The 27,392-nt window shown below is 47.4% G+C and overlaps 1 protein-coding gene across 1 annotated transcript; it reads left to right on the top strand.

Annotated features, from left to right (window-relative positions):
* Nucleotides 1–1,258: 1,258 nt before the first annotated feature.
* On the top strand, nucleotides 1,259–26,725 carry LOC311204495 (uncharacterized protein; the record flags this gene model as incomplete). Its single annotated transcript, XM_084280912.1, has 15 exons — nucleotides 1,259–1,473; nucleotides 2,945–3,119; nucleotides 3,935–4,055; nucleotides 5,678–5,841; nucleotides 7,090–7,153; nucleotides 9,314–9,448; nucleotides 9,816–9,944; nucleotides 12,010–12,138; nucleotides 12,566–12,694; nucleotides 13,851–13,978; nucleotides 15,251–15,374; nucleotides 17,939–18,181; nucleotides 24,449–25,228; nucleotides 25,650–25,700; nucleotides 26,607–26,725. 15 exons carry the CDS (start codon nucleotides 1,259–1,261, stop codon nucleotides 26,723–26,725), a joined length of 2,706 nt encoding a protein of 901 aa, XP_084137038.1.
* Nucleotides 26,726–27,392: the final 667 nt, after the last annotated feature.

Consider the following 27,392-nt stretch of genomic DNA (forward strand, 5'->3'; position numbering starts at 1 on the left):
TCCCTGTATCTAGTGTTGAAGTTTTGGAGGCAGTTTCCCTTCTTTCAACAAAGATTTTGAATTCCACTACTCTGTGGCCAAGAAGTCCACCTACTTCTACTTCCCCCCAAGTCCTTCTTTGTGGATGAGCAAGAGATCTAGGAGGGCACCTTTCTTCGTTGGCTCCCTCAATACCTGAACAAGGAAGTTACCATCCAGTTGCTTTCGGACTCTCCTGGACCTGTTTGTATTAGCTGTGGTGGTGTTCCCAGCTAACATCTGGCCAGTTGAAACCCCCGTAAGGACACGGACAGGGGATCTAGAGGTGGCTCTTAGTCCCTTGAAGAATAACTCATCAATGTTGTTGTTGTTCTGGCTGGGCAGTCCACAGTAGACTCCCACCCCTGACTCTGACACTCTTTTCCCGCTAGCCTGGTTTTATTCCCTTCCCCCTTCAGACCTAGTTTAAAGCCCACTCCACAAGCCCTGCCAACTGCTGGGCTAGGATCCTTGTTCCCCTTTGGGACAGGTGGACCCCATCTGCCGCCAGGAATCCCAGTGCCAAATAAACCATCCCATGATCAAAAACCCCCTGGTGTGAAAAGAGCTAATCACACGCAGAGTCGAGGTGTTCATTTCAGTTCTGGTCAGAACAGGGTGCCAGGCCTAAAACACCAGCACGTACACCCAGCACATCAAGCGTGCCTTTTTTATTACAGTCAGATGTAGCCGATCGGTGGTGTGAAACTTCCTTACCCACCTTTCATTCACCGTCACCATAAAGACGTGTTTTTCCTCATGGTTCAGAGACTTGGTGAGGCCTTGTAATTAGCACCCGCATGATTCACAAAACGGGGTACAACTCGGCATGATATGAACACATATACCCCTTTGACCTCAGTCAGAAGGCTCTTGTGACTTCTATTACATTTTTCCGTGCCTTGTGTCAAACATAGTGTGTTTGGAAAACACAGTTAGAAAAGGTTCTCATCAGAGACTGCTGAGCGTGATTGCCAGAGGACTGCCAGGCCCTGAGCATCTACAGGGGCACAGAAATCTGCTGGCTGTTCACGCTATTGCTAAGTGGAGAATCCAGTTTACTTCTAAAAGTTACAAATTCTGACATAAAGTACTTGAAACATGAATTTCTATAAATCACTGCTCCACTTCAGAGGCTTTTTAGAGCCGTATAGAGATTGCTCATAAACTCGATTTCCCTGGAATGTCCCAAAGCTGTATTTGATGGGAACTAACCCACTTTTTTCTTTGTTTTTCTCATATGTGCCAAGAGGAGTGTCCAGTGGGGACGTACGGGGTGCAGTGTGCTGAGCCCTGCAAGTGTATGAATGGTGGGAAATGCTACCATATTGGTGGTGCCTGTCTCTGTGAAGCAGGATACACTGGAGAGCAGTGTGAAACAAGGCTTTGTCCTGAAGGAATTTATGGTCTCAAGTGTGATAAAAGATGTCCCTGGCACAGGCCCACTACCTGGAGGTAGGCTTTACACCCTTGAACCTGTTCTTCTGTAGAGAAGATAGAAATCTGAAAAGAAAGATTTCCTGATTTTTCTAGTACTTTCATGCAATCTGAAGCAGCGAAGGACTTGTGAGAGAATCTGGTATTCCCTAACTGGATCAGGAAACTCTCAGCCCAAAAGAGCTTCCCAATGACAGTGCTTGCAGCTATATGTGATCTTAATATTCATTGCTGTATTTATTTGGTTGCTTACCCGCCAAATAAATATTATGACAAAGTGGGACCTTTGTCTCTGTTTACCAGGTGGGTAGATCATTACATTGCTCACTGTGTGTAGGCAGGATAGATCATATATCCCTTGCACGTTCTGGTGTGCTGTAAGTGCAAAATAACTGAAATCAGTATATGTGGTCAGTTGATGGCAGCTCCAGCCAATCCTCGTGCTTGTCAGCCTCTATGCTTCGTGAAGGGTTAGATATAGGTATACCTGGGAGGTTCTATTATTTTCCAGGGGTCCAGAGAGCACCAGCAGGTAACAAGCCTCTTATGCAAAGAGTTTTTTCAGAAAAGGTTCTTGTCCATTACCTCTTTTGGTAGATATGCAAGGATTTGAGCTAGAGTGTGTATTGAACCCAGCCCTCTGTTCTCCGTGACCAGGTGAAAGTATCCATTTTTCCCTTGGTACTCAACAGTCAAGAGAAAAGAGAGAGTGAGCACTGGCTGGCTGAGACTAAGGCCACATAAACCCCGTTTCCTCAGTGGGGTACAGCAACAGCGCTGTGACCTGGTATGAGCAGATCCATACGTCCCTGCCACTTCCCATCACAGGTTGGGGGGTTTACAGAAACTTGTCATTCTGAAGATGCAGTTTGCAGGAAGAAGCAAAAAAGGCCTCTGTCTGCCTTTGTCAACATTAGCGCCTTGTTTTGTACAGGAATGTACAAAATGTAGGAATTGTAGCATTTCAGGCTGGTTTTGGCATGTCTTTACTCACGTGACACCTGGTGTAAAAAGAGCACACTGTAGCTACGTACTTTTCTACAAGGGTTTTTCCTTTTGTCTTGTAAGCTCTTTCTGGTGATCTTCCACCCCTGCTTCACATTTGTAAATAAGACTGTGGGAGGTCATTCTGCATCACCAACTAATTTGGTATAGTTAGGCTGGGATTAGGGTTTTTTCAGGACACGTTCTGGTGGCCTTTCTTTTGTCTCTTGCTTTCTCTGAGGGATATGTGCATACATATATATATAGGCTCCCTTTCTTAATGTATAAATCTTACTGCCAATTAGTCTGACTTCATGAAAACCCATCAAAATCCTTCAAAAGTATTACAGCTTCCTACATCTATTTACAGGACAGTGATGTATGTCTTAAAATGCCAGTACTAGTAGTTTTATAAATACGTTCTAATTTAGATCTCAAGAACTGTTCAGTTGTAGATTGTCATTTTTAGTCCTGAATTACTTATCCTTCCATCCCCTCCTGGCAGCTGTCACCCTGTGTCTGGGGAATGCTCCTGCAAGCCTGGCTGGTCGGGGCTCTACTGCAACGAGACGTGTTCTCCAGGATTCTATGGCGAGTCATGTCAGCAGATCCGCAGCTGCCAAAATGGTGCTGACTGCAATAGTGTGACTGGAAAATGCACCTGTGCCCCCGGATTTGAGGTAAATAAGTCTCTCTTTCGCAGTACATTTTCAACTCCATTGGCTTTAGTTGAGTGCCAAGTTCTTCATGGTGCCCGAGTGTCCTTTCTCCACCACAGGAAAAGAAAGGTAACGGTATTTAGGTACATAAATAATACTGGGCGTTGTCTAAGATTCTGAGGCAAAAATGTGATTGGTTCTCAGCACTGAAGTGAAGGCATTTCAGGAAAGAAAAGATAGTGACTTTGTAAGACAGTGATAAGTAGGAGGATGTGCTTGTGAGGTGTAAATAAAGGGAGGAATGATGGTTTCAATCATTATCTTGCTGCAGAAGCTCCTGATGTTCCATTCAGAGAAAATCTAGAGCAAGACACTTGTTTTTGCGGTTCAGGATGGATTATTCTGCAGCTTTTACATGCATTTGCGGTTACCTGTGCTTTGGATATTTACAGGGTGACTGTTGTAGGAACAACAACTGTGAAAACTTCAGTCAAATTAATTCCTAAAAATACTGTAGACATCCACGTTCCATGAACCTGCTGTCTTACCGAGATTTGGTTTCGTGAAGGGCTTCCTTATTACTTAAGATACTGTCCATTGATCTAACCAAGTGGTGTTTGCTGTGTGACCTGAGCTCTCCCAACAACTAACAGGAAAGTAATGCTTACTGTGGACTTAAAGAGCATGAAGGAGTCCCTCGCCATGAAATTTCAGATACCTTAGTGACAGCCTGGAACAGGCATGTTCTCTGGCTTTTGTAGCACCTGAGTCAGTCTACAGAATGTACTGGTTCTATTGTCTGAATAGTTTTTAGACTCTGTTTTTGTGTCATTCAGGGTGCTGCTTGTGGTACTGCCTGTCTTCTGGGGACGTATGGAATAAACTGTTCATCTGTATGCAACTGCAAAAACGAAGCCATCTGTTCACCAGTAGATGTTTCTTGTGCCTGCAAAGCAGGTAAGCATCCCTTCAGATTAATTTCCTTTTTCCCTAATCATAAAATGAATTTGAGTTTTGGAAGTAGAGAAGAAGAAAGAAACTTAATAAAAAGCAGACCACGCTGAAGGCCATATCACCAGCTGATTTATGCTTCTGCTGCTCTGGGAGGTGAAAACTAGGAAACCATCTGCCCCAAGAAGAGTGCACATGCCTCATGTTTGTGTTCTCAGTGGGCTGGAGGCTGCTGCGGCTTAGTGAATTACTGGTGTTTACCCTGAGGTGTGCCACCACTTCTCTCTTGGTGGCAGTGCTGTCATCTGCTGGATGTACCACAGGCATGCCTGCCATGTGTCTGACAGCAGCCTGCCTAGTCGAAATGCATAGGCGGGTTTCCCTCAGCCTGGGTGTGCATGACCTCTGGCTGCAACCCTTGCCCCTCTCAGCCACACAGAGGCACCGATTTCTTCCTGCCATTTTAGCACTGATGTTAGTATCTACTGGCAATTTATTCTATTTGAATGCTCTTTTCCTCACCAGCTCTCTGAGAAAACCTTGCCTAAGACCCTTCCAAGCCTTTGCGCGCTGTTCCCTGCTTCTGTGAGAAACTTTCTAGGTCTCCCAGTATTCGTGTGACTAGACTGACGGTCCTTGACCTCCCTGCCTGGCTCTCACCTCCCAGCAGTAATTCTGATGGACATTGTACCCCCTCAGAAACTGCACGTGCCTGCCCACCTCTGTCAGGGACTGATTTTTGCCTGAAATGACCCCTAAATGTGAAGTTCTCTATCCAGGGCACGAGGCGGCTTCGTTTCAATCCATGTGTTTTGCACAGTCTATTGATTAGGCTCAGTGCAGAATTACTTTTCCCTTGGCTTGCTGTAAACAAGGTACAAAATTAGAACCTTGGCTTGTGTCACTGCTGATGGTCACGTCAGACTGTCTCCTGCCGTTTCTATTGTATCAGATGGTCACATTTTTAAAAATCTATTTCCATTTCTCTGCCTCCAGCGTGCAGTCTGCAAATCATTGCTACCCAGCATAATCAGCAGTGAAGGGTGCATTTTAGACCCATTTCCCATTACAGTCTTTTTTGCATCTGGAGGGAAGTACAGCAATGATCTAGAAGGTCTTCCATGTATCCTTGGAGAAATGCAACTTAGGCACTGCTGCTATGTTTCCTTCTGTTTTGTGTCTAGGATTTTAGTTTCTAAACTGTATTGCAGAGCTCCATCTGTTCAGTACTGGCGGAAGAGTGATGAAAGCAGCAGCTTGAATGTAGGGAATACAGTCCTTGCTTTTTCAACCCATGCCTTAAACCTTCAGTATCCTCTGGTGCTTGGTAGTGTAATTTCAAGGTGTCTGTGTTTTCCTTGCCAATCTGCCCTGAATTGCTATTGCACGGTGGCACCCATCTGCAAATGTGTGCTGTGCAGAGATGTCAGGAGGTGCCCTTCACCACCCTTGTTCCAACGTGGACGAGTCCTCGTCTGAAACTGCTGCTACTAGCTTGTAGCTAGTGGTACCCTGGGATTGCACATCTCCGAAAGATGCTGCCTGATAGGCAGAGTGAAACACGTCCGCAGAGAGGAATGGGGGAAAACTTGGATTAATTTGTCACTTGAAATTCTTCTTTTTGGCAGGTTGGCATGGTGTAGATTGCTCAATAAATTGTCCCAGAAGTACCTGGGGGCTTGGCTGTAACTTAACTTGCCAGTGCCTTAACGGAGGGGCTTGCAAAGCTCTGGATGGAACCTGTACCTGTGCTCCAGGCTGGAGAGGAGAAAAATGTGAATTCCCTTGCCAGGTAGTTTCATAATTTCACCAGATTTTGCACTGAATTTTGTCGGGGGGATAAGTCTCCAAGGAGGACTGCTCCTGGTAGCCCATACACAACTGGGTTGAAGATTGGTGACACATGACGACAAATCTTTGGGAAGAACTCTGCAGTGCAACACACTGAAGTGCAGAAAACACACAGTTAAGATGCACAGATGAAAAACTCTTCCTGCTTCCATGCTTTAAAGTTGAGCCTCAGACTTTTCTCCAGCTCCTTTAGAATTTGTTGAAAAACACAGACCCAAATTTTTCCCCGTTGGCATCAAATGCTCTCCAGAGTGCTTCTGTTAAAGCAGAAAAAACTGTGAGAGGAAAGAATGTGCCAGAAATAGATACTTAACATCAAACAACCTAGTTTTGATTACATTATCTTCTATCTCTGGTACAATATGAACGGAGAAGTTGCCTTCATTCTTAGTCAGCTGTGAGAAGGCACTGCGAAGAGTGCAGTGACAGACAGGTCTTTGCCTTCCTCTTGGGGCTCTGACGCTGTCACCCCGACATTGAGAACTGCAAAGTTAGAAATCATTGCACTGCCATAACATTGCCTCATCAGGTCTGCTGCACCTTGCAATTTGTGCTTGGGGAGAGCAATCAAAATATCTAATTTCAAAGGTTTTAAAATGGTAAAAGTCAAAACCGATTTGTTTTATTCCATAACTGTTTTTTATTACATTTTGTAGTCAAAACATGAACTCTTTCTCTGAAAAACTGGCTCCATCTTTTCCAGTGATAGTGTTTGGTTTTCTAGGAAATTCTTAGAAACTCCAGTTTTTAAATAAATTCTCTGCTCTACAGGAGGACTGTGTGGGGCTGGAAGGAGACAGGGGCCAGTTCTGTGGCTGTTTTGTTCCATCTGTGATTCACAGGTATGGAAATGTTGTTGAGTGTGGGATCCACAGGCAAACTGGGAGTAGGAGGGTAGACGGGTCAATCTGAAACCTTGCGCGCCTTCACAGAACCATTCCTCAGGAAGTGGTGAAGAGCTGTAAATATGCAAGGCTGTGCTGGCAGCTCTGGTACGTAAAGCCTTGCGTGCAGGAACCCAGAAAGCTTGGCTCTGGCAGCCAAAAAGAGGATCAGTTGTGCAGAAGCTGTGCTTCCACTTAGGTTTTTCAAACTTGAGAACTCAAGTGTCTCTGCACATATTTTGTTCTGCATGAAAATTGTTGCACTTTTCTGCAAGGTTTCTCTGGCATTTTCCTTGTGGTTTTAGGAAGTATTTGTATTTGGTTATCCATTAGAATTTGTGTTTGGCACTGTTGTCTATGGAGAGCAAGGTAATTTGAAAACATGATGAAACTCTGCAGAAGGGCATGCTATCACAAACCTTTTATCTCCAGGAAGGGATTTGAGTTCTCACCTAAATGTCTATGTAAGTGTTGGGAAAACTCTTCCAGCTTCCATAAGATGGAGTTGACACTCTTAAGTATGCCCCTCTCAGAGGGTTCTGGAGTTTTGTGTCTCCGTGCGATACTGTAGCGTTGCAAGCTTCAGCTTTCCTGTTTGTATTCAAGGGTCAGTAGTCTCTGTGGACTCTCTCCACAGGAGTCCTCACAGAAAGAGAGGGAGGCTGCCACAGCCAGCACTCACCTAACTGAGCCCAGAGTGTTCTTGGCCTTATTGTCGTCCCAAAAGCCGCAGTGCGACCTCCCCTCAGTCACTCAGATACCGCTGGGAAATGGCAAGGCTGCAAAAATAATAAAAGTAATTGGAGTGAATGATGAGAAAATAGTAGTATTGTCATTGTGCCATCGATGAGTAGTTTGTGAGACACTAGGGCAGACAAATCACCAGAGACCAAAAGTATGGTAACGAATGAAGCCAGGTTAAAGTAGGTAGATTCTATGATTTGAAAGTCCGTAGTAAAAGTGTAGCATCTTTTTGTAACAGGTTCTAAAAATGAGCTGGCCGGTGTGATAGAACTATCCTGGGTGGAGATGACGACTTCAGGCGTAGCACAGACCTTGACTGCGTGACCTCAGGTATTGGAAAGGAGACACTGCTTTTGGCTTCAGTGAAATCTTCATCTTTGGAAAGGAAAAAGATTTTGCTAGAAAGAGACTTTGTGCGTGATTCTAGAAAAAATGGAGTATCTGTCCTGGAATGATGTCATCACAGCAGCGTGTGTAACGGACTAGTTTCAACACGTTGGTGATGTCAGGACACACTGTATGACATAAAGAGCATAGTTTGCTTTCTGTTCGGTGTCTGGAAATATCCTCCTCCCACGCTTCACATGTCAGAGCAATACTCCTGAGCAATACTTTCATAACACGATCTCAAATAGCTGCTCTATAAAGTTACACTGCAGAGATAGCATCAGAAGGTAGGATTAAGAAAGGTGTTGTGGAACATATGTATATGCATAATAAGTGGAGCAGCAGGCAAAGGGTTTGTGACAATAGAGGAAGGAACTAAATTCAACAAAGTATGTTAGAATAGCTTGGGTTTTTTTTCTTTTAGGTTTGTTAAAGTAACCATCAGACTTGGTATTTTTTGGTGTTTAGTATTACCTACCAAAACAGCGAGGATCTCTAGGGAGATCGAGCCATGTAACTCGTATCGAGTGTATAATTAAAAGACTGAATCTTGAATGAAATTAAAATACGGGAAAGGTTCCAAGTTAAGTTCTGTGAGTGCTAATTGTGCATTGTGCTAATTGTGCTGCTGTGCAACAGCTATTTCTCTTGATGCGTTACCTAATATTCTAATTTATCAGGAAAAAAATACCAGAAGGGATTAGAGCAGCAAAGGAGGAGATTTTATGGAACCCCTGTCTGTCCTCCTCGCCCCCCCCTTTTTTTTTCCTCCTTTTTTAAAAGAAACTTGTGCCTTTCACGTAAGAATTAAGTGAATTCCTATTTCTGGTCTCAGGTTCTCTAAAAGTTAGGTGATGTGTAGCTGGCTGTATCATGTCATGAGTACCTAAAGGATCACTGGAAAACATTGGTAAGTTTTTCTCAGTGAAGTAATGGCTATTTGTTTTCCAAGTTAGGAAACAGGTAAGAAGTCAAGGTCTAAGATGACCATACTCCTCTACAGATAAAACTATCCAGTCTATCTTTTTAAATGACTTTTCTTCAAATATGCCTTAGGAGTTGTTTGCGTTGGAGAGGACATACAATGTGTAGTCAAATGTGTATAACATAAAAACTAGAGATGCATTTCACCTGCAACCCAAGTCAGCATGGCCTGACAAGTAACAGAATGTCAGTTAAGTCATTAAGAGCTGGGATATAGCAAACCTTAGAGGAAGACGAGCAAATCTCCATTTGTGAGTGTAAAGCCTTGAACTGCACGAATAATGAGGATGCCATTGCCAGCCTTGTGTATTTAGAAAGCAGCGCTAATTCAGAGTCAGGAAGTGCTCTGAAGAGTAGTTCACGGCTGTATAGAAAGTGTAGGAAGGAATGACGGTTTGTTCTTTCTGATTCCAGTCTGTTCCCCTGGGATTTATGGACACCGCTGCAGCCAGACATGCCCCCAGTGTGTACACAGCAGTGGTCCCTGCCACCATATTACTGGCTTACATGACTGCTTACCTGGATTTACAGGAGCCCTCTGTAACAAAGGTACAAGTTGTAGTAAAGACTCTCTGGGACAGAGAGACCAGGCACTTCAGCAATTTTCCTTCCGTCGCTTGGAAGCCATAAAACCAACAGCAGTTGCTGTTGTAGTGCTTGCAGCGTATAAATTAGGAATCTTAAGCAGGTTTAAACTGTTTGAACATTTGATCCTACAGTATGAAACCCACTGTATTGTTATTTGTATTATTTGTATAATGAGCATGTATAAAGGGCTTCCCAGAATTTCTAATGCCTTACTGAACATTATACTAAGCAGTACCTGTCTTGATCCTAGTATCAAGATTCCTCTTGAAATAAAGAAAAGGTAATCCCATTCTGATTACTAAGGAGTTCTAATTGTGTTTTGTTCCAGTATGTCCCAGTGGCAGATTTGGCAAGAACTGCATTGGAATATGCACGTGCACCAGTAACGGAACGTGCAATCCTATTGATAAATCCTGTCAGTGTTACCCTGGCTGGATTGGTAGTGACTGCTCTCAACGTAAGTATGGAATGTTCCCCTTTCTTTTAACAACAATCAATTCGGGTTTGGCTATTTACATTATCTAGTATTTAGTAAAAAACCCACTGTCCAAGTCAGAAATGAGGACTGTGTGGTATAGGAGGAAGAAATCCGAAAGTTTTCTTCTTCAGTTTATCAGCACTATCAGCAACATAATTGCACTCTGGCTTTTCTAAGAAGTGGGATGGAGAATATGAGAGAAGAGACCAATTTTCAGTCTTTCACTGCCCAAGAAGAGTTGTAGAGGATCTGCAGAGAGCTTCTGGCTGCTTCTTGCAGAAGCCACCCCTGCTTCCCCCCTTCGCCACCAGAACCTTGCCACATAAAAGCACAACGCAGATACCCCTTTTTACTGCCATTCTACCTCACTTGAGGAGTATTGCCTTGGTATGCTAAACCAGTGAAGACTTTGTTACTGACTCAGAGTGCTAGGCCCTAATTTCATTATGTTTCATAGGAGTTCTTTTATTAAATAATTCAGCATTCTCCAGATGCCTTGTCAGGTCTATGAAAATACTGATAATAGGAGAGAAAAACCTGAGGCAGAATTCTCACGAGAAATAGATCCAATTCCATGAAGTACCAAAATCCACACGGTCCAAAACACTGTATTCCAAAGTTTCAGTCAACCCATTTCTGTGAATAAAAGAAGCCACACCAAAGCCTGATACGTCAACATTCCAAAGAGACTGTGCTGATTTCCAGGGAGGTGCATTTCCGAATACCATCCCACATTGGTTTCACGTCACTTACGGTAACTCATTTATGGCTTGGCTAGTCCAGGTTAACTAGCTCTGTACCAGTGCAATGTAGCAGCTGGTGACTTTGGAAAAAAAACTCTTTGCTGTCTAAATTCTGTGAAGTGATTGGCATGCACAACTAAGTATCATAGCAAGATAAATCTTGAGCCGATTCCTGTGGAAGCCAGTAGCAAGAAAGGCGTCTGGTTTTATGGTAAAATAAGTAGGTATTTTGGAGAGTAGAAGAATAGGGGTATTTAGGAGGAGGAGAGACTTACTCACAAATCAATAACAAGAAAATGGTGCCAGCAATATGAGTGGAAGCATCTATTTAGACTATGCTCATGGGCTGTAACAGAGCAAGTTTCTTTGCTTTGTGTACAGGCCTTTTGTTCACATGGAAAATAACGATTCCATTAAATTCTTCTGGAACCAGTAACCTTCTTAAAACTTTTAACCTTTCATCTGTATGGGATTTACATTCCTTCATAGCTGACCACTATTTTCAAACAAAAACAATAACAAAAAGAATCATAAGGCACATATGAAGCAAAAACAAGAAAAACCAAACTTAGTGTTTATTTTTTTGTCACTACAATGTAGTATATTTCTTAATGAAGTGAAATTTGGGCAAAACCACCACTTTGCAAAAATGCAGCCCACACATAGATGAGTCCTTTTGCATTTAAAGGATTCAGGAATTACTTTTTTTAAAAAATACTATATTCATCAATGCAACCACAGCAGCAAGAGTCCACTTGATAAAGGTACAGTCCTGATCATTTGCACTCTATTTAGGTAATTACCTAGACTCTAACATTAGAAATTAAAGAATTAAGCTTCATATTTAGCCTAAATCTATAGGCTGTGAGATGTGTTTCAACCTTCTCTGTTTGTACTCCTTCAGTTTTGAGGCTTAGAAGACTTATACCTTTGGCTGTGTTCAACGTAACTGCTTGCAGATTAAAAAATAATGAAAAGAGGAAAGTTACTTGGCTTTCTGTGTGGAGAAAGCTGGTATGAGTGTCCTAGTTACTGAGGATCAAGTTTGAATTGCTGGCTTTTTCGACACTTCCAATTTTTTTCAACACTTTTTATGTAGAGTAAAAGAAGTCCTTAGTTAGAGAAAACCCAACCTGTGGCGATTTGCTCAGAATGGAGTAGCCCAAGAAATGGCTTTAAAAGCAAAACAACAAACACCAAGTGAAGCAGTGCTTCTATGTGAATGTAAGCAGCTCTGTTTGTGGATATCACTGATCTTTGTCATTTGGGATCAATTAATGAATTGCTGTGGGTTGTTTTAGCTTGCCCACCTTCCCACTGGGGACCGAACTGCATCCACACGTGCAATTGCCATAATGGAGCTTACTGCAGTGCCTGCGATGGGGAGTGCAAGTGTACCCCAGGATGGACTGGCCTTTACTGTACACAGAGTAAGTGACTTTTGTCATCCATTCTTGGTCTATAAACGAGTGACAGAACTTTCCTTTGGTGTTTTCACATTTCAGTCGTTGATGTCTTCCCACGCTGCTAAGCATTTTTGGCCCAGAAGATGTAACACGTTACCTCCGCGGTAGCAGGGGAGGCAGCTGCATAAGCACTGGCAGAGTGCTGGCAACTACATTTGAACTCCTCTTTAGCCTTGCTTTAGAGGAAGACAACTTTTGGCTGCGGCTGGGCATCCCTGTGGAAGAGTCTGTCATGTGCACACACAGAATGAATGACTCTGACATTCAGATGCTCCCCCTGCGGATGTGCAGTACTGGCTGTAGTCCATTAATATACTTACCCAGGATGTTTGCATTTTAGTTCTGGAGCAGTTGCTTCACTCCAGTTCTCTTCCCGCTCCTTCTATTGCAGGATGTCCCCTGGGTTTTTACGGGAAGGACTGTGCATTGCTATGCCAGTGTCAGAACGGAGCTGACTGCGACCACATCAGTGGGCAGTGCACCTGCCGCACGGGCTTCATGGGGAAGCACTGTGAGCAAAGTGAGTAGGAATGGCAAGTGTTGGTGCCTAAGAGCAATTACTCAACCGTCAGGGGAGTCTCTGTTTTGGCCAGTGTTTTGATACATCCTCTTTGCTTCAGGGGGAGTCTTAATGGGGTAGATGCTTCAGGAGTTGGACCTGGGCTTTTTCCAGAGAAAACCTGCAGAATTGGTTATGAAGACCTTATCTCTTGCTGTCTTCCCACATCGGCACACATGTCATATGACGTGACACCAGCCAGATGTCTGGCTCCGCTCATACGACTGCATGGGTTTTGAAGCACGGGGCTCTGAGTAGCCTGGGAGACCTGACAGTCTGGTGGAGAAGGACAATTGGTTGCTGTTTTGCCTGTTTCTTCATTGTCTTTTACCCTTTTCTTCTTTTTCGGTTTTCGTTCCTTCCTAATTTCACGGCCTTAGTGGCAGGCCCAGTACAAGTAAAGCCAAATCCCAAGTAGAGACAATTCCCTTCTCCTTTTCCCTCTTCCCTTCTCATAGTCTCCCAGATACACAGAGATCCTCTCGAAGCAAATCTTGTCCGTAGGGGTCTGCCACTGGTGACACATTGCCATCTGCTGGCCATGGACAGACAGAGTTTAGGGCTAGGAACAAAGGGTAGCGTCCGTGGTGCTGCAGATCTGTAATCCCGATACAGTTAAGAAGCTCCATCTGAAGGCTCGAGTCTGAAACAAGTGAAGGCAAAGAGCAAACCTGGGAGTGACGCAACGGGTACGTGAAACTTCAGGCACTGCTGTCTTCTGCCCACAGCTGTTAAGGCAGGCAGCAGGTGGCAGAAAGAGTTTTCAGAGCCAAGAAAGAGCTGTCAGCAAAGGTGGGGGTGCTCTTGAGGCACTAGAGAGTGTTGCTATGAACTTGGTGGTTAAAATTCTCTGTAATTGGGACAGTGACTGCAGAGGCAAAAGAGAGCAAGGAACCTCAGGAGAGAAGTAAGTTAGCAAGTAACATGCTCTTGCTTCAAGTGACCTGTCAGTTCCTGCTCTGTGTCCCTAAATCCGTCAAATGAATGGCAATTTCCTAGGTAGCTCTTTCCAGAAACTCTCCCATTAGGTTTTGGAATGAGTGCAGAGCTGTCAAAAACTTCTCCTCAGAAAGAAATGCCATGCTATTGATAGTTGTTGATTTTATTTTCTTTTCAGAAGCCATCCCTCACAGTACCGGTGGAAATTCCAACAGTCACTATTTCTCTAACCCCAGTTATCATACTCTGACTCAGTGCGCTACCGCACCTCATGTCAACAACATGGACAGACTGACCCTGGCAAAGGTAGAGCATCAAAATCTCAGTGCTCCTCTGTCAATTAGCTTCTAGTTTATTTCATTTGGTTCCATCATGTTTCAGGTTTGGTTTCTTTTTGTGGTGGGTTGACCCTGGCTGGAGGTCTGGTGCCCAGCAAAGCCGCTCTATAACTCCCCTCCACAGCTGGACAGGGGAGAGAAGATATAACCAAAAGCTTATGAGTTGAGATAAGAGCAGGGAGAGATCATTCCGCAGGTAACATCATGGGCAAAGCATCTAATTTCCTACCAAATCAAAAGAGAGTGAGATAATGAGGTATAAAACCAAATCTTCAAACACCTCCCCTCACCCCTCCCTTCTTCCTGGCCTCAACTTTATTCACAAATTCTCTGCCACCTACCCCCGAGCGGCACAGGACGGGGGCAGAATGGGGATTGTGGCCAGTTAATCACACATTGTCTTTGCCGCTCCTTCCTCTTCAGGCAGAGGACTCCTCACATGCTTCCCCCGCTCCAGTGTGGGGTCTTTCCCACATCAGACAATCCTCCATGAACTTCTCCAACATGAATCCTTACCATGGGGGCTACAGCTCTTCACCAACTGCCCCGGTGTGGCTTACATGTGGCTCAGACCTCCAGGGACAGACTGCTCCAGCCTGCTTCCCCACAGAGCCACAGCTTGCCCCAGGGAAACCTGCTGCGGTGTGGGCTCCTCTGTCCACGGGCTGCAGGTCCTGCCAGGAGCTTGCTCTAATGCAGGCTTCCCATGAGGTCACTGCCTCCTTCAGGTGTGTCCACCCGCTCCAGCATGGAGCTGCAGCTGGGATCTCTACTCGGCATCTTCCTCCTGGGCTGCAGCAGGACTGCCTGCTTCACCATGGTCTTCTCCATGGGCTGCTGGGGAGTCTCCCCTCTGGTGCCTGGAGCGCTTCCTCCCCCTCCTTCTTCCCTGGCCTTGGTGTCTGCAGAGTTTCTTCATCTTCTCACTCCCTTCTCTGGCAGCAAGAAGTGTCTGCCTGTGGGTTTTTTTCCTTCTGAAACATCCTATCACAGAGGTGCTGCCACCATCGCTGATGGGCTCGTCACTGGCCAGCGGTGGGTCCATCCTTGAGCCGTCGGGTATTTACTCTGTCAGACGTAGGGGAAGCTTCTAGGAGCTTCTTGCAGAAGCCACCCCTGGCCCCCCACCGCTACCAAAACCTGGCCACGCAAACCCAAACCACTTTGCCTGATTAGCACCTGGAAATCCTGTAACTTCCCATCAGTTTCAGTTTCTGTTATCTGTCTTCCTTTGAATTAGGCCAAAACCAATCAGCTGTTTGTGAACCTTAAAAACGTGGAACCTGGAAAACGAGGAACTGTCATGGACTACGCGGGAACATTGCCTGCAGACTGGAAACATGGTGGCTACCTCAACGAGCTTGGTAAGAAGGAAGAAGGAGGAGGAGGAGAGGGTGAATGGTATTTACTGTGTTTGGGATAGAGAGGGAAGCAGGGAATTTTTCCTGGTTCTCCGCTCAGGGTAATGCCAAGGTGGTCTGGCTGTGCGTGAGGTTCAGGGTTATGGGTTCGACCTTTCTTCAAGGAGACAAAAAAGTGACTCCTTGTGAGGAGCGGTGAATCCACCTGATGCCCAGTGCAGACATGATATGCAAAACTCTCATCATATTGTCATACAACTATTTTCATACTAATTACTTTCATAAATCAATGGGTGTTGTAAATAAGGATCTGCTTTGGCAAAATTACTTTGATTAAATAGGTGTGGGGTTGGGTGAATCCTTTTCTCTAATCCCCACCACACAGAATCAAGGCTTTTTGAAGTAGTTTCTCATCATCTGGGCTGCTGCAGATGTAAATTGTAGCAGCATCTTCCCAGCTAAGCCTCCTGTCTGCTGAAACACAGCACATTGTCCGTCAAAAGAAAATTCCTGAGAAGGGGTGAGAATTTCTGTATCCTGTTGTCGCTTCATCCTTTCCCAATCTCAAGCATCCCAAAAAGGCTGGATCACACTCCTCATGTCTCTGCCCAGTGAAAGCCTTAGAAGGGACTCTGAGTGCCATTATTCTTTAGATGATTTAATTACCTTCATTTCTAGTCCTTCTCACTGTCAGGTTCTGGGGATCAGGTGCAGCATCAGAAGCAGTCTGCAGCAGGATTTTTCCCTGCCCATCCCTAGCCTTGGTCTAACAACAGCTCCGGCCGAGACGCGGGGTTTTTAAGAAAACAGTTTAACGCTCAGAGTTCAGCTTTACATTTTCTTAGAGCAGATGTACCAGCACTTGGGACTTCTGAGAGATCCTGGCTGTGGCTACCCCACTGCATGGGGAGATTCTGGAAGACTGGAGGAATGCTGATGTTATGCCTGGTTTCTAGAAGGTGCAGTGGGATTGCTTGGGTAGCTCTAGGCTTGTGACCTGGGTGTCAGGCTTGGCAAAAACAGCAGGACAGCTGACATGAGACCTAGTAAATAAAGATGGAGTAGGAATAAATTTAGTTGGTTTAGGTCTTCTCAAATAACCTAATTTTGTTCTTGGAAACTGTGTATTTTGTTTAGAGAGAGACTGTCTAGAGAAAGTTCCTTTAGACTTCTGTAATGCTTGTAACAGAGTACCATGATGCAATCTTGGTTGCAGTGACCATGAAATGTTGGAGTTCTAGATCCTCAGGGAAGTAAGGAGGGTGCACAGCAAGCTCACTACCCTGGACTGCAGCAGAACATACTTCGGCCTCTTCAGGGACCTGCTCAGTAGAGTACCATGGAACGAAGCCCTGGAAGGACCAGGGGCCCAGGACAGCTGGTTAGTATTCAAGGACTGCCTCCTTCAAGCTCTGGAGAGATGCAGCCCAACAAATGCACCAGGAGACCTGCCTGGATGAACAAGGCGCTCCTGGGCAAACTCAGACAGGGAAAGGAAGCCTACAGAGGGTAGAAGCATGGGCAGGTAGTCTAGGGGGAATAACGAGAAACTGTTCCAACAGCCAGGGACCAGGTTAAGAAAGCTAAAGTGCTGACAGAATTAAATCTGGCCTGAGACATCAAGGGCAACATCAAAAGCTTCTATAGCTCCATCAGTGACAAAATGAGGGTGAGAGGAAAAATTGGCCTTGTCTCCAGAAGGAAACAGGAGATGCAGTTACCCAGGATCTGGAGAAGGCTGAGGTACTTCATGACTTTTTGCCTCAGTCTTTTCTGGCAAGTGCTCAAGCCACAGTGCCCAAGGCACAGAAAGTGAAAGCACGTGAAGTACAGTGTCCAGCTCTGAGCTCCCCAGTAAAAGACACTGAGCTGCTGAAGTGAGGCCAGGGGAGGGCTACAAAGGTCACCACAGGGCTGGAGCACCTCTCCTACAAAGACAGGCTGAGAGAGTTGTGCTTGTTCCGCCTTGAGAAGAGAAGGCTCTGGATATTCTGTAGCAGCCTTTCACTACCTAACAGGGAGGGGGCTACCAGAAATCTGGAGAGGGGCTGTTTACAAGGGCATATAGTGAAAGGACAAAATGTAATGGCCTTAACCTGAAAGAAGTTAGATTTAGATCAGGTGTTAGGATGGAATTCTTCTCTGTTGGGGTGGTGAGGCCCCGTCACAGGCTGCCCAGAGAAGCGGTGGCTGCCCCCTCCCTGGCATTGTTCAGGGCCAGGCTGGATGGGGCTTTGGGCAACCTGGTCTAGTGGAGGGTGTCTCTGCCCACGGCAGGGCGCTGGAACTAGATGTGCTTTGAGGTCCCTTCCAACCCCAACCACTCTGGGATTATCTGTATTGAATGCCAGCTACTATTCTAACCAGAATTGACAGTTCTCAGACTGCAACAGGAATTTGCTGATGACAAGACCAAGGGCCATAAACAAGAATAGCAGTAGAAGTGGATTCATTAAGGACTGTCTAACCATTTGGAAGTGCTATGACTGGTTTCTATTTAAATATTTGATGGGGAGCGAGTTGTTAGAACTCAACACCCTGTGTAGCATTGATGTCCATACTACTAGCATGCTTGAGAGAAACACGTGTTTTTCTTGTTGCAGATCTAGTGAAGAACTCCGAATATAATTTAAGTAATTGCTCGTTAAGTAGTTCTGAGAACCCCTACGCTACTATAAAAGACCCACCAGCTCTTGTCCCCAGAAGTTCAGAATGCGGCTATGTGGAAATGAAGTCCCCGGCACGCGGGGACTCCCCGTATGCTGAGATCGCTGGCTCTGCTTCAGCCAATAGGAACGTTTATGAAGTTGGTAAGTGCAAAATGTACTTCTCGATGTTGAAGGTTAAGAACAAAGAGCACAGGACTTTTTCCTTTGAGCCAGGTTACTCAAAACACATTAAAAATCAGCTAAAAAAGCAATACGTTCAGGTTCTGGTTTCTGCTCCACCCATCTCTTTTCCAGGGAAGTGGTAGAGTTCACAAGGACAGAGCTTTAAATACCTTCAGCTCTGATCTCTAACCTAGAGAGAGCGCTCAATTTCCCTGGTTTGAAGGCCTGTCTTTAAACAACAGCGTAAGCTAAGCATTTGATCGCACTCTATTTTAGGCTGTTGTGGTGGTTGCACCTTGACTGGAGGCCGGGTTCCTAGCAAAGACACTCTTCTCACTCCCCTTTTCAGCTGGGGGAGAAAATACCTCTTGAGAGGCTTAGGAGTGGAGATAAGGACAGGGAGAGATCATTCCGCAATCAGCGTCACAGGCAGAACAGACTCAACAGGGAATTGAAAAAACCCATCTTACCACACTCACATGCACAGAAACCAGGGTAGAATAACGAGAAGTGCAACCAAATCCTAAAAGGCCTGTCCCTGCCTCTCCCTTCTTCAAAGACTCAACTTTATTCATTATTTCTCTCCCTTCCTCCTCGCTGAGGTGTCACAGGGGGGTGGCGGAATGGGGGTTTCCATCAGTTCCTCATAAGTAATCTTCCTTCTTAGCGGGAAAGGGGGGGGTGGGCATTCCTTACACTCTTCCCCTCCTCCAGCATGGGGTCCTCCACAAACTTCTTCAAGTCAGTCTTTTCCCACAGGGCTCCATCTCTTCACCAGCTGTCCCAGCGTGGGTCACTGCTATGGAGTACAGTCATAAAATCATAGAACGTCTCTGAGTCTCTCAGGCCCACACTGCTCCATCCTGGTGCCCCCCAGTGCCCCCAGAAAACATGCTGTGGCCTGGGGCCTGTCTCTGCATAGGCTGCAGGTCCTGCCAGGAGCTTGCTCCAACACAGGTCACTGCATCTTCTACACTTGTCTCCCCGCTCCAGCCTGGGGCCTCTCCACGGGCTGCAGGAAGCATCTCTGCTCCCCATCATCTTCAGTGGGTGGCAAGGGGACAACCTGTTCCCCATGCTCTTCTCCACGGGCTGCAGGGGAATCTCTCCTGTGGCACCTGGAGCGCCTCCTCCTCCCCTTCTTCACTGACCTTGGTGTCTGCAAAGTTTCTTTCATCTTCTCACTCCCTCCTCTGGTGGCAAAAAGCGTCCACTTGTGGGATTTTTCCTTAAATATGTGACCACAGAGGGGCTGTGACTGGTGCTGATGGGCTTGGCCTTGGTCAGTGGCGGATCGGTCCTTGAGCTGGTTTGGCCATGCAGACCCACAGGAGCAGTTAAGTACTGAACACAGCTGGAGTAAGTTTATGGGAGGGATAGAAAGAATCTGTTTCCTCTTCTTGACATGAAAACCAGCATCTTCCCCCCCAGAGGCTGTATTTCACTGACAGGTGCCCTATCGAGTTCCTGCGTTACTGTGGCTGGTGTAGTTCCAGAAAACTTGGGGTTCTGGTAGAATCCTCCTTATCCCAATGCTCTCTAGGCTGGAATAAAGTCTATGTCTTCTGTCATAGGATACCATTTGCCTTTTCTGTTCCCAATTAGACATTCCTCCAAAACGCACCAGTTCTCCCAACATTTCTAAGGATTTTTATCCTTAGGAGCTGCCATTCAGCTCCATACGTTGCAGTTCTGACCACTACTTCTGCCACTACACAACTAATGCTCCATAACATATCAGTAATTACTTCAGAAAAGGTGTGTGCTACATCAGTTTATTTTTGCCACCAGGGACTGATTATGTAAGGAGTGGACAAAGGTGATGACTGCTGTAAATCTTAACTGCGAGGAAAGGTTTACATTTTATAAACAGGTAGTAATAATGTCTGTAATAGAGGATAAAAATTGTCAAGTATTCTGTTTTTTTTTTATTCTTAGAAATAACTGAGCAATCTCTGTGCATACTTGCTAAAAAGGCACCTTTTCTTTTTTATAGCTGACGTAGAGAAACACGTGCTTAAGCTGGTCTTTTGCATCGCTGATAATGTGACACATGTACCCCCCATTCTTTATTAACTCCTGTCTCCATTTCTATGCTGTGTGTCTGTGTTCTAGCCATCTAGTTGTAATTGCAAAAATATTCTACCGTGTGTGCGTTTCTTTGGCATTTTGGCCAACTGGCCTTTATTTTGTCCGGCTGAAGGAACCTCTGGGCAGAGGGAGAGGATTGAAGGCAGAATTCGTGTCGTCCCCATGTCTGTCAGAGGTGGTTACCTAATACATAACACTTTAACCTACTTCATTGGGAAAAAACATCAAGGTGGTGTTGTCAAGGCTAGTAACGAGGAAGCAGAAGGAAAGTCCAAACCAGTCCCTCCTTAAAGTTTAGCTTATTCTGTTGGCTCTGCATGGAGAGCACCTTTCCAACAGGCTCCTTTCTCTCCCTCCAGAACAGCCTGTTGGGAACTGTGAAATCTGCCAAGGTAGCGATGCATTGGAGCAGAATTGTTCCCCAAACATCTCAGCTGGAAATAAAATGGTTGATCCAGACCGGACATTCTGTGTCAGTGCCAAGTTACCTCTAGAACCCTGCATCAGGTGCGGCAGGACTGTTTCTAGCTGCTGCTGCTGGTGATGGTGCCGGAAAACATGCTTGTAATGGAGCCCCAGCAGGCTCCTCCACCCTCTTCTGGCAGTAGCTCTCCAGCTTCTTGGGAGCAGCGTGTCCCAACATTTGCTCTGTGCCCAGGTAAAAGGGGTAGGCAGTTGCATCGTACGGCATACAGCGGGAAGCACGAGTCCTCCCTGAATTTATTTCAGCGAAGGATCACTGGTAGACACTCTGAACAGATTACCTGCAGGGCTCACATAGTTTTGTCAAATGACAGCCACAGGACAAAAGCCCGTGGGACTGGCGTTGGCAATCCCACTGTCCCCTCTGTGCCCCAGGAGGCTTCCACTGAAGGACACTCATCTGTCAATTTGAGAGACCACCCCCCCAACTTAATCTTCATGCTTATCATCTAGCCCTTTCTGTAGATCCCAGTATGCTCTTTAGAGAATTTAAATCCAAACAGAGATACTATATTGTGGTGGGAATTTAACGAGTAAGCTGACGAGTAATTTCAGCAAGTACTGTCTACTAAGAGAAATGCCTTCACCAGGGACAGGGACGGCAAGAGAAGCTTTGCTGCTAAACAGTCACATTACAAGAGTGAGAAATGTCACACTGAAAAGGGAGCAACTTGGTACCAGTTTACTAAAGTGCAAAACGATGCACAAGGTGTGTAGCTGACTTTAATTGAGGTAGTAAGTAGAAACTTGAGGTTTTCCATAATGTAGGTGTACTAATGGTGGTCATGGAGAAACACCATGAACCTCAAGGTTTTTTAAAACGCTTAAAGGCTTTTAAGCAAAGATTTTAATCACAACACAGTCACGCATAAAGTTTGTCCTTATTTTGATGTACTCAGAGAAGTCACATAAATTTTAATTGGAGATGCACATGCAGATTAGGGGAAAGAAGATTTCAGTGCATTCATACTTTCTGTTGAGACAATCTGCAAAGCTGAGTTCATATTGAAGGGAATACAGAATAAAACAAACTCCAAAGTGGCCAAGGTGTCAGTTAAGATCTATTGGATTCTCCAAGTACCGTGACCATGACTGAATTTGTTTCATTACATAGGTATCCATCTAATGATCCTTATACTGAAGCTCTGAAGTCCAGACTGAAGAATACACAGCTCATTTGGACAGAAATTTTGACAGAACGATGCGTGTTTCCTAATTGCTGCCCAGAAAATCATGTGGTTTGGTAGGCTTGTACTAGTGCTAAAGCACAGAACTTCCCAGTTTTAGCCCACAACGTTTCACTTTGGTGTGACTGAACTGTAATACATCCTTAAAGAAAAGCTATCAAGTGTGCCTGGCTTTTTTTCTTAGCTGTAACAAAATGGTGTTTTGTTGTGAAAATGTTTCTGTTTTCCAAAGATGACTGCTGTTGGTCCTTCTGCCCTTCACTACCATTTATTTCACCTCATGTACCTGTAGGCTGATGGAATAAAGTTTCTAATGAAAGATGTGAATGCTGTGACGTTTTTTCCTTTCCCTTTCTTTTGCTGAGGGTGGGTCTAGAAATAGCGCAGGAACTATAAAACATGTTACACTTACCCATGCTGGACAACCAAGTCATGTATTTGATGGCATACAAGTCTCTCTCTTAGAGACAGCAAGTAGTTCCTGAGATGCTTTGTCATAAATTGTGGTGGTTTGGCCCTGGCTGGAGGCCAGACGCCCACCAAAGCTGCTCTATCACTTCAGACTTTGGTCATGATTTCACTCCCTTCTTCCCCCGCACTGCGGCACAGGGAGGGGCTTGCTCTAACGTGGGTCACAGCATCTCCTCTATGTCTCCACCTGCTTCATCTAGCGTGGAGCCTCTCCAGGGGCTGCAGGTGGGGTCTCAGCCTTTTCCATGGGCTCTGGGGGGACACCCGCTCCACCATGGCTTTCTCCACAGGCTGCAGGGGCATCATTCTCTCCAGCAGCAGGGCGAGGCCTCCTCTCCCGCCCTCCCCGGCCTTGCTGCCTGCACAGCTCCTTACATCTTCTCACTCCCCTCTTTGGTGGGAAAATGCACCTGCCTGCGTTTTTATTCTCCTAAATGTGATTCCCTGATGCGCTGTGACATTGGACGATTGGCTCGGCCTTGTTCAGCAGCAACTCTGGCCTTGAATTAGCCCATGTTTACTCTCTCGGGCCTGCAGAGAGCTTCTGGCTGCTTCTTGCAACAGCCATTTTCTGCAGCCCCCCGCCCCCTTTTCCACCAGGACCCAGCCACGCAAAACTCTGACAGAAATCAAGGCTGATTTTGAGCTCCTAAACTTCTGTGATGTTCTGCCTGTTCCTAGACGAGCCACGTCCAGAAGTAGGGCAATTCTTCCAAGCCAGTCTCTTGAATACTTTAACCTTTACCCTTGAGAAAGATGGGAAGTTGACTTCACAAAAGCAAGATATTTTCCCTTTAATAAATTAATAATAATAACAACAATGATCGCCTTGGAATAATGACTAAGGAGCCAGTAACAACGTACAAACGCAGCATAAAGGGGCAAAGCATATGGCAGTTTCTCCTTTGTAACTCTGACCTCCAAGGATTCATTTCAAACACTGGTTACAGGCAGATGTGTGGGAAATTGTTATTTATTTTAGTTCTACTTATTTATTGCTTTAAATATTATTCCAATTTAGTTAGCGTTTGATCAAGGATGAGATTTGGCATAATGGAAGGAGAGAAAGGCAGGAGAAAACCCACAAGAGTGAGCCAAGTGCTTCGGGCTTGTTCCTCAGGGCTCAGTTCTAGGGCTAGTTCCAGTCAATCCTTTTATCAGTGATCCGGGGGCAGGGGTTGGATGCACCGTTAGCAAGTTTACTGATGCTACTAAACCGGCAGCCGCTGTTAAGTCTCTTGAGCAAGAACAGGCCTTGCAGTGGGCTGTAGATACACTGGAGCATGGGGCAGTCATCAAGGGCATGAAATTTAACAAGACAAACTATTGGCTTCTGCACCTTGGGTGGGTGGGTGCCAGGCACAAGTATAAATTCACAGAATAACAGAATATCCTGAGTGGGAAGAGATGCACAAGGATCATCAAGTGCAACGCTTGGCTCCACACATGGCCGGCCAAGCCAGAGCATGTGAGTGAGCGCTCAAAGCTGTGTCAAGGCAGGTTCAGACTTGAGCTCAGGATCAATTTCTGTATCAAGAGGGTGATCAAACACTGCAACAGCCTTCCTCAAGGGATGGCCCATGCCCCGTGCCCATCCGTTTCAGAGGCATTTGGACAATGCCCTTAACAACAGGCTTGAACTTTTGGTCAGCCCTGGAGTGGTCGGGCAGTCGGACTAGAAGATTGTTGGAGTTCCTTCCACCAGGGACAGTTCTGTTCTGTTGTGTTTTATTGTCCGTCAAGGTTTGTGAAAGCCAGAAGACCACCAAAAAGTAGTCATCTGACATGGCAGCTTCTGGAAGCTGCCTGAGTGCCATGTTTACTGGTCACCAACGGACAAGCGTGACGTCACCCAGCCCTGTAACCCAGCACACAGGGGTGCCCAACGGCCTCAAGCGCAGACTCCAGCTGAGCAGCCAGCGAGGCTGGAGTGCTGAGCGAAGGCTTGGTGCTGCTGCCTTACTCAGGACGGTTTTCCAGTGCGTATCCCAGAGATACTGAAGGGTGTGTCCAGGGCACACGCGGCGCATCTTCGAGCGCAGCTTCCAGCTGCTGCAGCGCCATTTGGAGGAAGCAGTTCACCACCCGCAGCTCCTCCCAGCCCACCGCAGCCAGAACAGCATGGCCACGGAGGTGGAACACCGCTGTCCAGTCTGCCTGGACAGCATTGACAACGCCGCCTTCGTGATGCCATGCCTCCACCAGTTCTGCTACGCCTGCATCCTGTGGTGGGCTAACAGCAAACCTGAGTGCCCCCTCTGCAAGAGGGGAGTACAATCCATCTTGCACTCGGTGCGGGCAGACCATGAATTTGAAGAGGTCCACATCAGACCACCACGAGAGGACTCAACATGGCCTGCCATACCTGCAGCTGGAGGAGCGCCCGCACACCCGGGGACCGACAGCCCCCCTCGCCCGCTAGCTGCCCAGCCGCCGGCGGTGGAGACGGTGCCCAGGGCTACAGTGGGTGGCCTGCAGCCAGACACCTGGGCATCTCTCTTTGATGAGCACCCAGCCCTCCTCCAACGCTTTCTGCCGTGGCTACAACACCACCTGAGGGCCACATTTCAACGGCAGCCTTCCACAGCAGATGTGTTGGAGGACCTCATCCGGGCCGTCCTGGGCTTATACGGGCTGGATGAAGACGTGCTGGTCCGGCTGCTGCAGCCCAGCCTGCAGGAGCGCGCAGTGTCGTTCGTGCGCCGGCTCATCAGTGTCGCCGTGCGGCGCTGCCGCAGGGAGGCCCGACGTCTCCTGGGCCTGGAGGATGGCCCTGCAGCCGAGGCGCGGGAGGGCAGGCCCACCTCTGCCCCCCATCCTGCTGCCTCCAGAGCCGGCTCTCCTGCCCCTGGACCAGCCCCCTCCAGCAGCCCAGCAGGGGCTCGGGAAGAGGAGCGCCCCAGCACCTCGGCCGCTGCTCTTGCTGGGCATCCCACCAGCCCACACCACGCCCCCTCTCCCATCCACGGGGAGCGTGAAGAGCCGGCGGCGGGTCTGGGGCAGGCTGTGGCAGGTCCCTCCAGTGCCAGCCAGGGCAGGGACCGTGCCCCTGGGAGACCAAGACGAGCAGCAAAGAGGAGGGCCAGCGGCTCCCAGGACTCTTCCCAGCCCCCCAAGAGGCCACCCTCCCAGGAAAACTAGACCTGGGCCCAGGAGCTGCCAACACCAGAGCCGGTCCAGCAGCTGGGGCACACCCCCATCACTCGCCACCCCAGCGCTGTCCACCACCTTCACTGGACCCAGGAAGTGCACTGGCAGCAGCAGAGGTGAGTTGTGGGGGAAACCCTGGGCAGCTGGGAGGGTTGCCTGGTGCTTTGTAAAGGCTGTAAAACTGAAGTAACTGTTTTCTCTCCGGCTGGCAGAGGATGAAGGCACGAGGGTTACGGGTAGCTGGGCAGCTGCCGACTTGCGCAGCCTGAGGCGGCACGCAGCGGGCCGGGAGGGGGGTGGGGGGCAGGTTGCGGGACCGGCACCCCCACGTGACGCGAGGTCCGCTGCGAGCGTGGCGGGGGAGCTGTGCTGCTCCTGCGGCCGAGCCCGAAGGAGCCTTTTCCTGGGAGGCGGGGCCACCCGGAGGTGCTCGGGGCCGCGGCCTTCTGGCTGGGCCAGAATGTCTGGGCGGTGCGCAGCGGGAAGAGGCGGTGGGCTCTGGAGGATGGGCTCGGTGAGGCCCCGTGTCGCGGCGGGAGGAGGGCACGCCTTGGCACCCGTCGTCCGCGGCGGCGGCGGGGAGGGAGCGTCTGGAAGGCTTTGGGCGGGTGAGGCTGGGCGGTGGGCGGCATCCCGGAGCGAGCGGTGGGTGTCCCCCGGTCCCGGGTGCCGTCTGGGGCCGTTGGGGCCCTGTAGGCAGGTCCGGATGTTAAGACGCGGTCCTGGGGGCAGCGCGGGAGGTTGTGCCAGGTGGGGCGGAGGGTCGCTGAGGTCTTTGCCGGGCTGTGTGTGTGAGGAATGTCGGCGGGGTCCGCCCCGGGACGAGCTCCGGCAGCCGTCCCGTCGGGGCGACTTTCCCCCCTTGGGCAGCACACCTGCGACTGCACGGTGTCTGCCCCTCACCAGACTGATTCAGGTGTAGGCAGTCTGTCTTGTTGCCCTTACTCTGAACCGTCTTGTCCTAAAGAAAGGCTGCACTGGCCCCAGTGCTCCTTGCTGGCAGGCTCTGGGGCTTCTTGCAGCGTTACGGTTGTGGGTTGTGAGGCAGATGAAGCTACAGAGCAAGACCCCTTGCGGCCTCAGTGATGACTGGCAGTGGTATTGGAAACCACCAGCACTTCACGGAACTTCCAGCTCCTGATAGCTTGCTAGGTCCTGTATAGTGATCTGCTCCTGCGAGTCACCCTCCTGGTGACCAGGCTTTCTCCCGGCACTGGGTAGTGTTCAGATGCCTGCTCTCAGGGCCCTGTGCTCCAGCGTTGCAGCTCAGGCTGGAAGTGCTAGATCCCTTGTGGTTTTAGCTGGAATTAGCATGATTGGCAGTAGAAATCCTTACCCTTGAGGATCTCTTAGCATAGGATAGAAGTGATGCTTCAGGAAGTCTGTTTCTGGAGGATACCTTGTTGCAGTGCTTTGCCCTTTCTAGTTCGTTTATAGTGCTGTGAAAAACAAACGTTTCTTTTGGGCAAAATCGTCTGCAAGTGCTGGAGCTGTTGCATCATGACATTTACCCTACGTCAGTTGGTACAAACTGGTTGAATGCATGTGGTTCTGTGTAGCTGTGTCTTTGGGTTTACGTAGTCCCATGTAGATAACACTGTATACTAGACCAACAGTTCTCTGTGGTCATCAGTGGCTTGTGGAGCTATGTAAGCCCTCTATGATTTCAAAATAACAACAGCAAGGGTGTTCAACTGTCCTGATTTTGGTCCGGATGGAGTTAAATTCATTTGTAACAGCGGATGGAATGCTGTGTTTGGGAGTTAAAATGGGAGTAGTGCTGATAACACCCTGATGTTTCTGATTGC

This window comes from Gallinula chloropus, assembly GCF_964237585.1.
Source record: "Gallinula chloropus genome assembly, contig: HAP1_SCAFFOLD_177, whole genome shotgun sequence".
NCBI lineage: Eukaryota > Metazoa > Chordata > Aves > Gruiformes > Rallidae > Gallinula > Gallinula chloropus.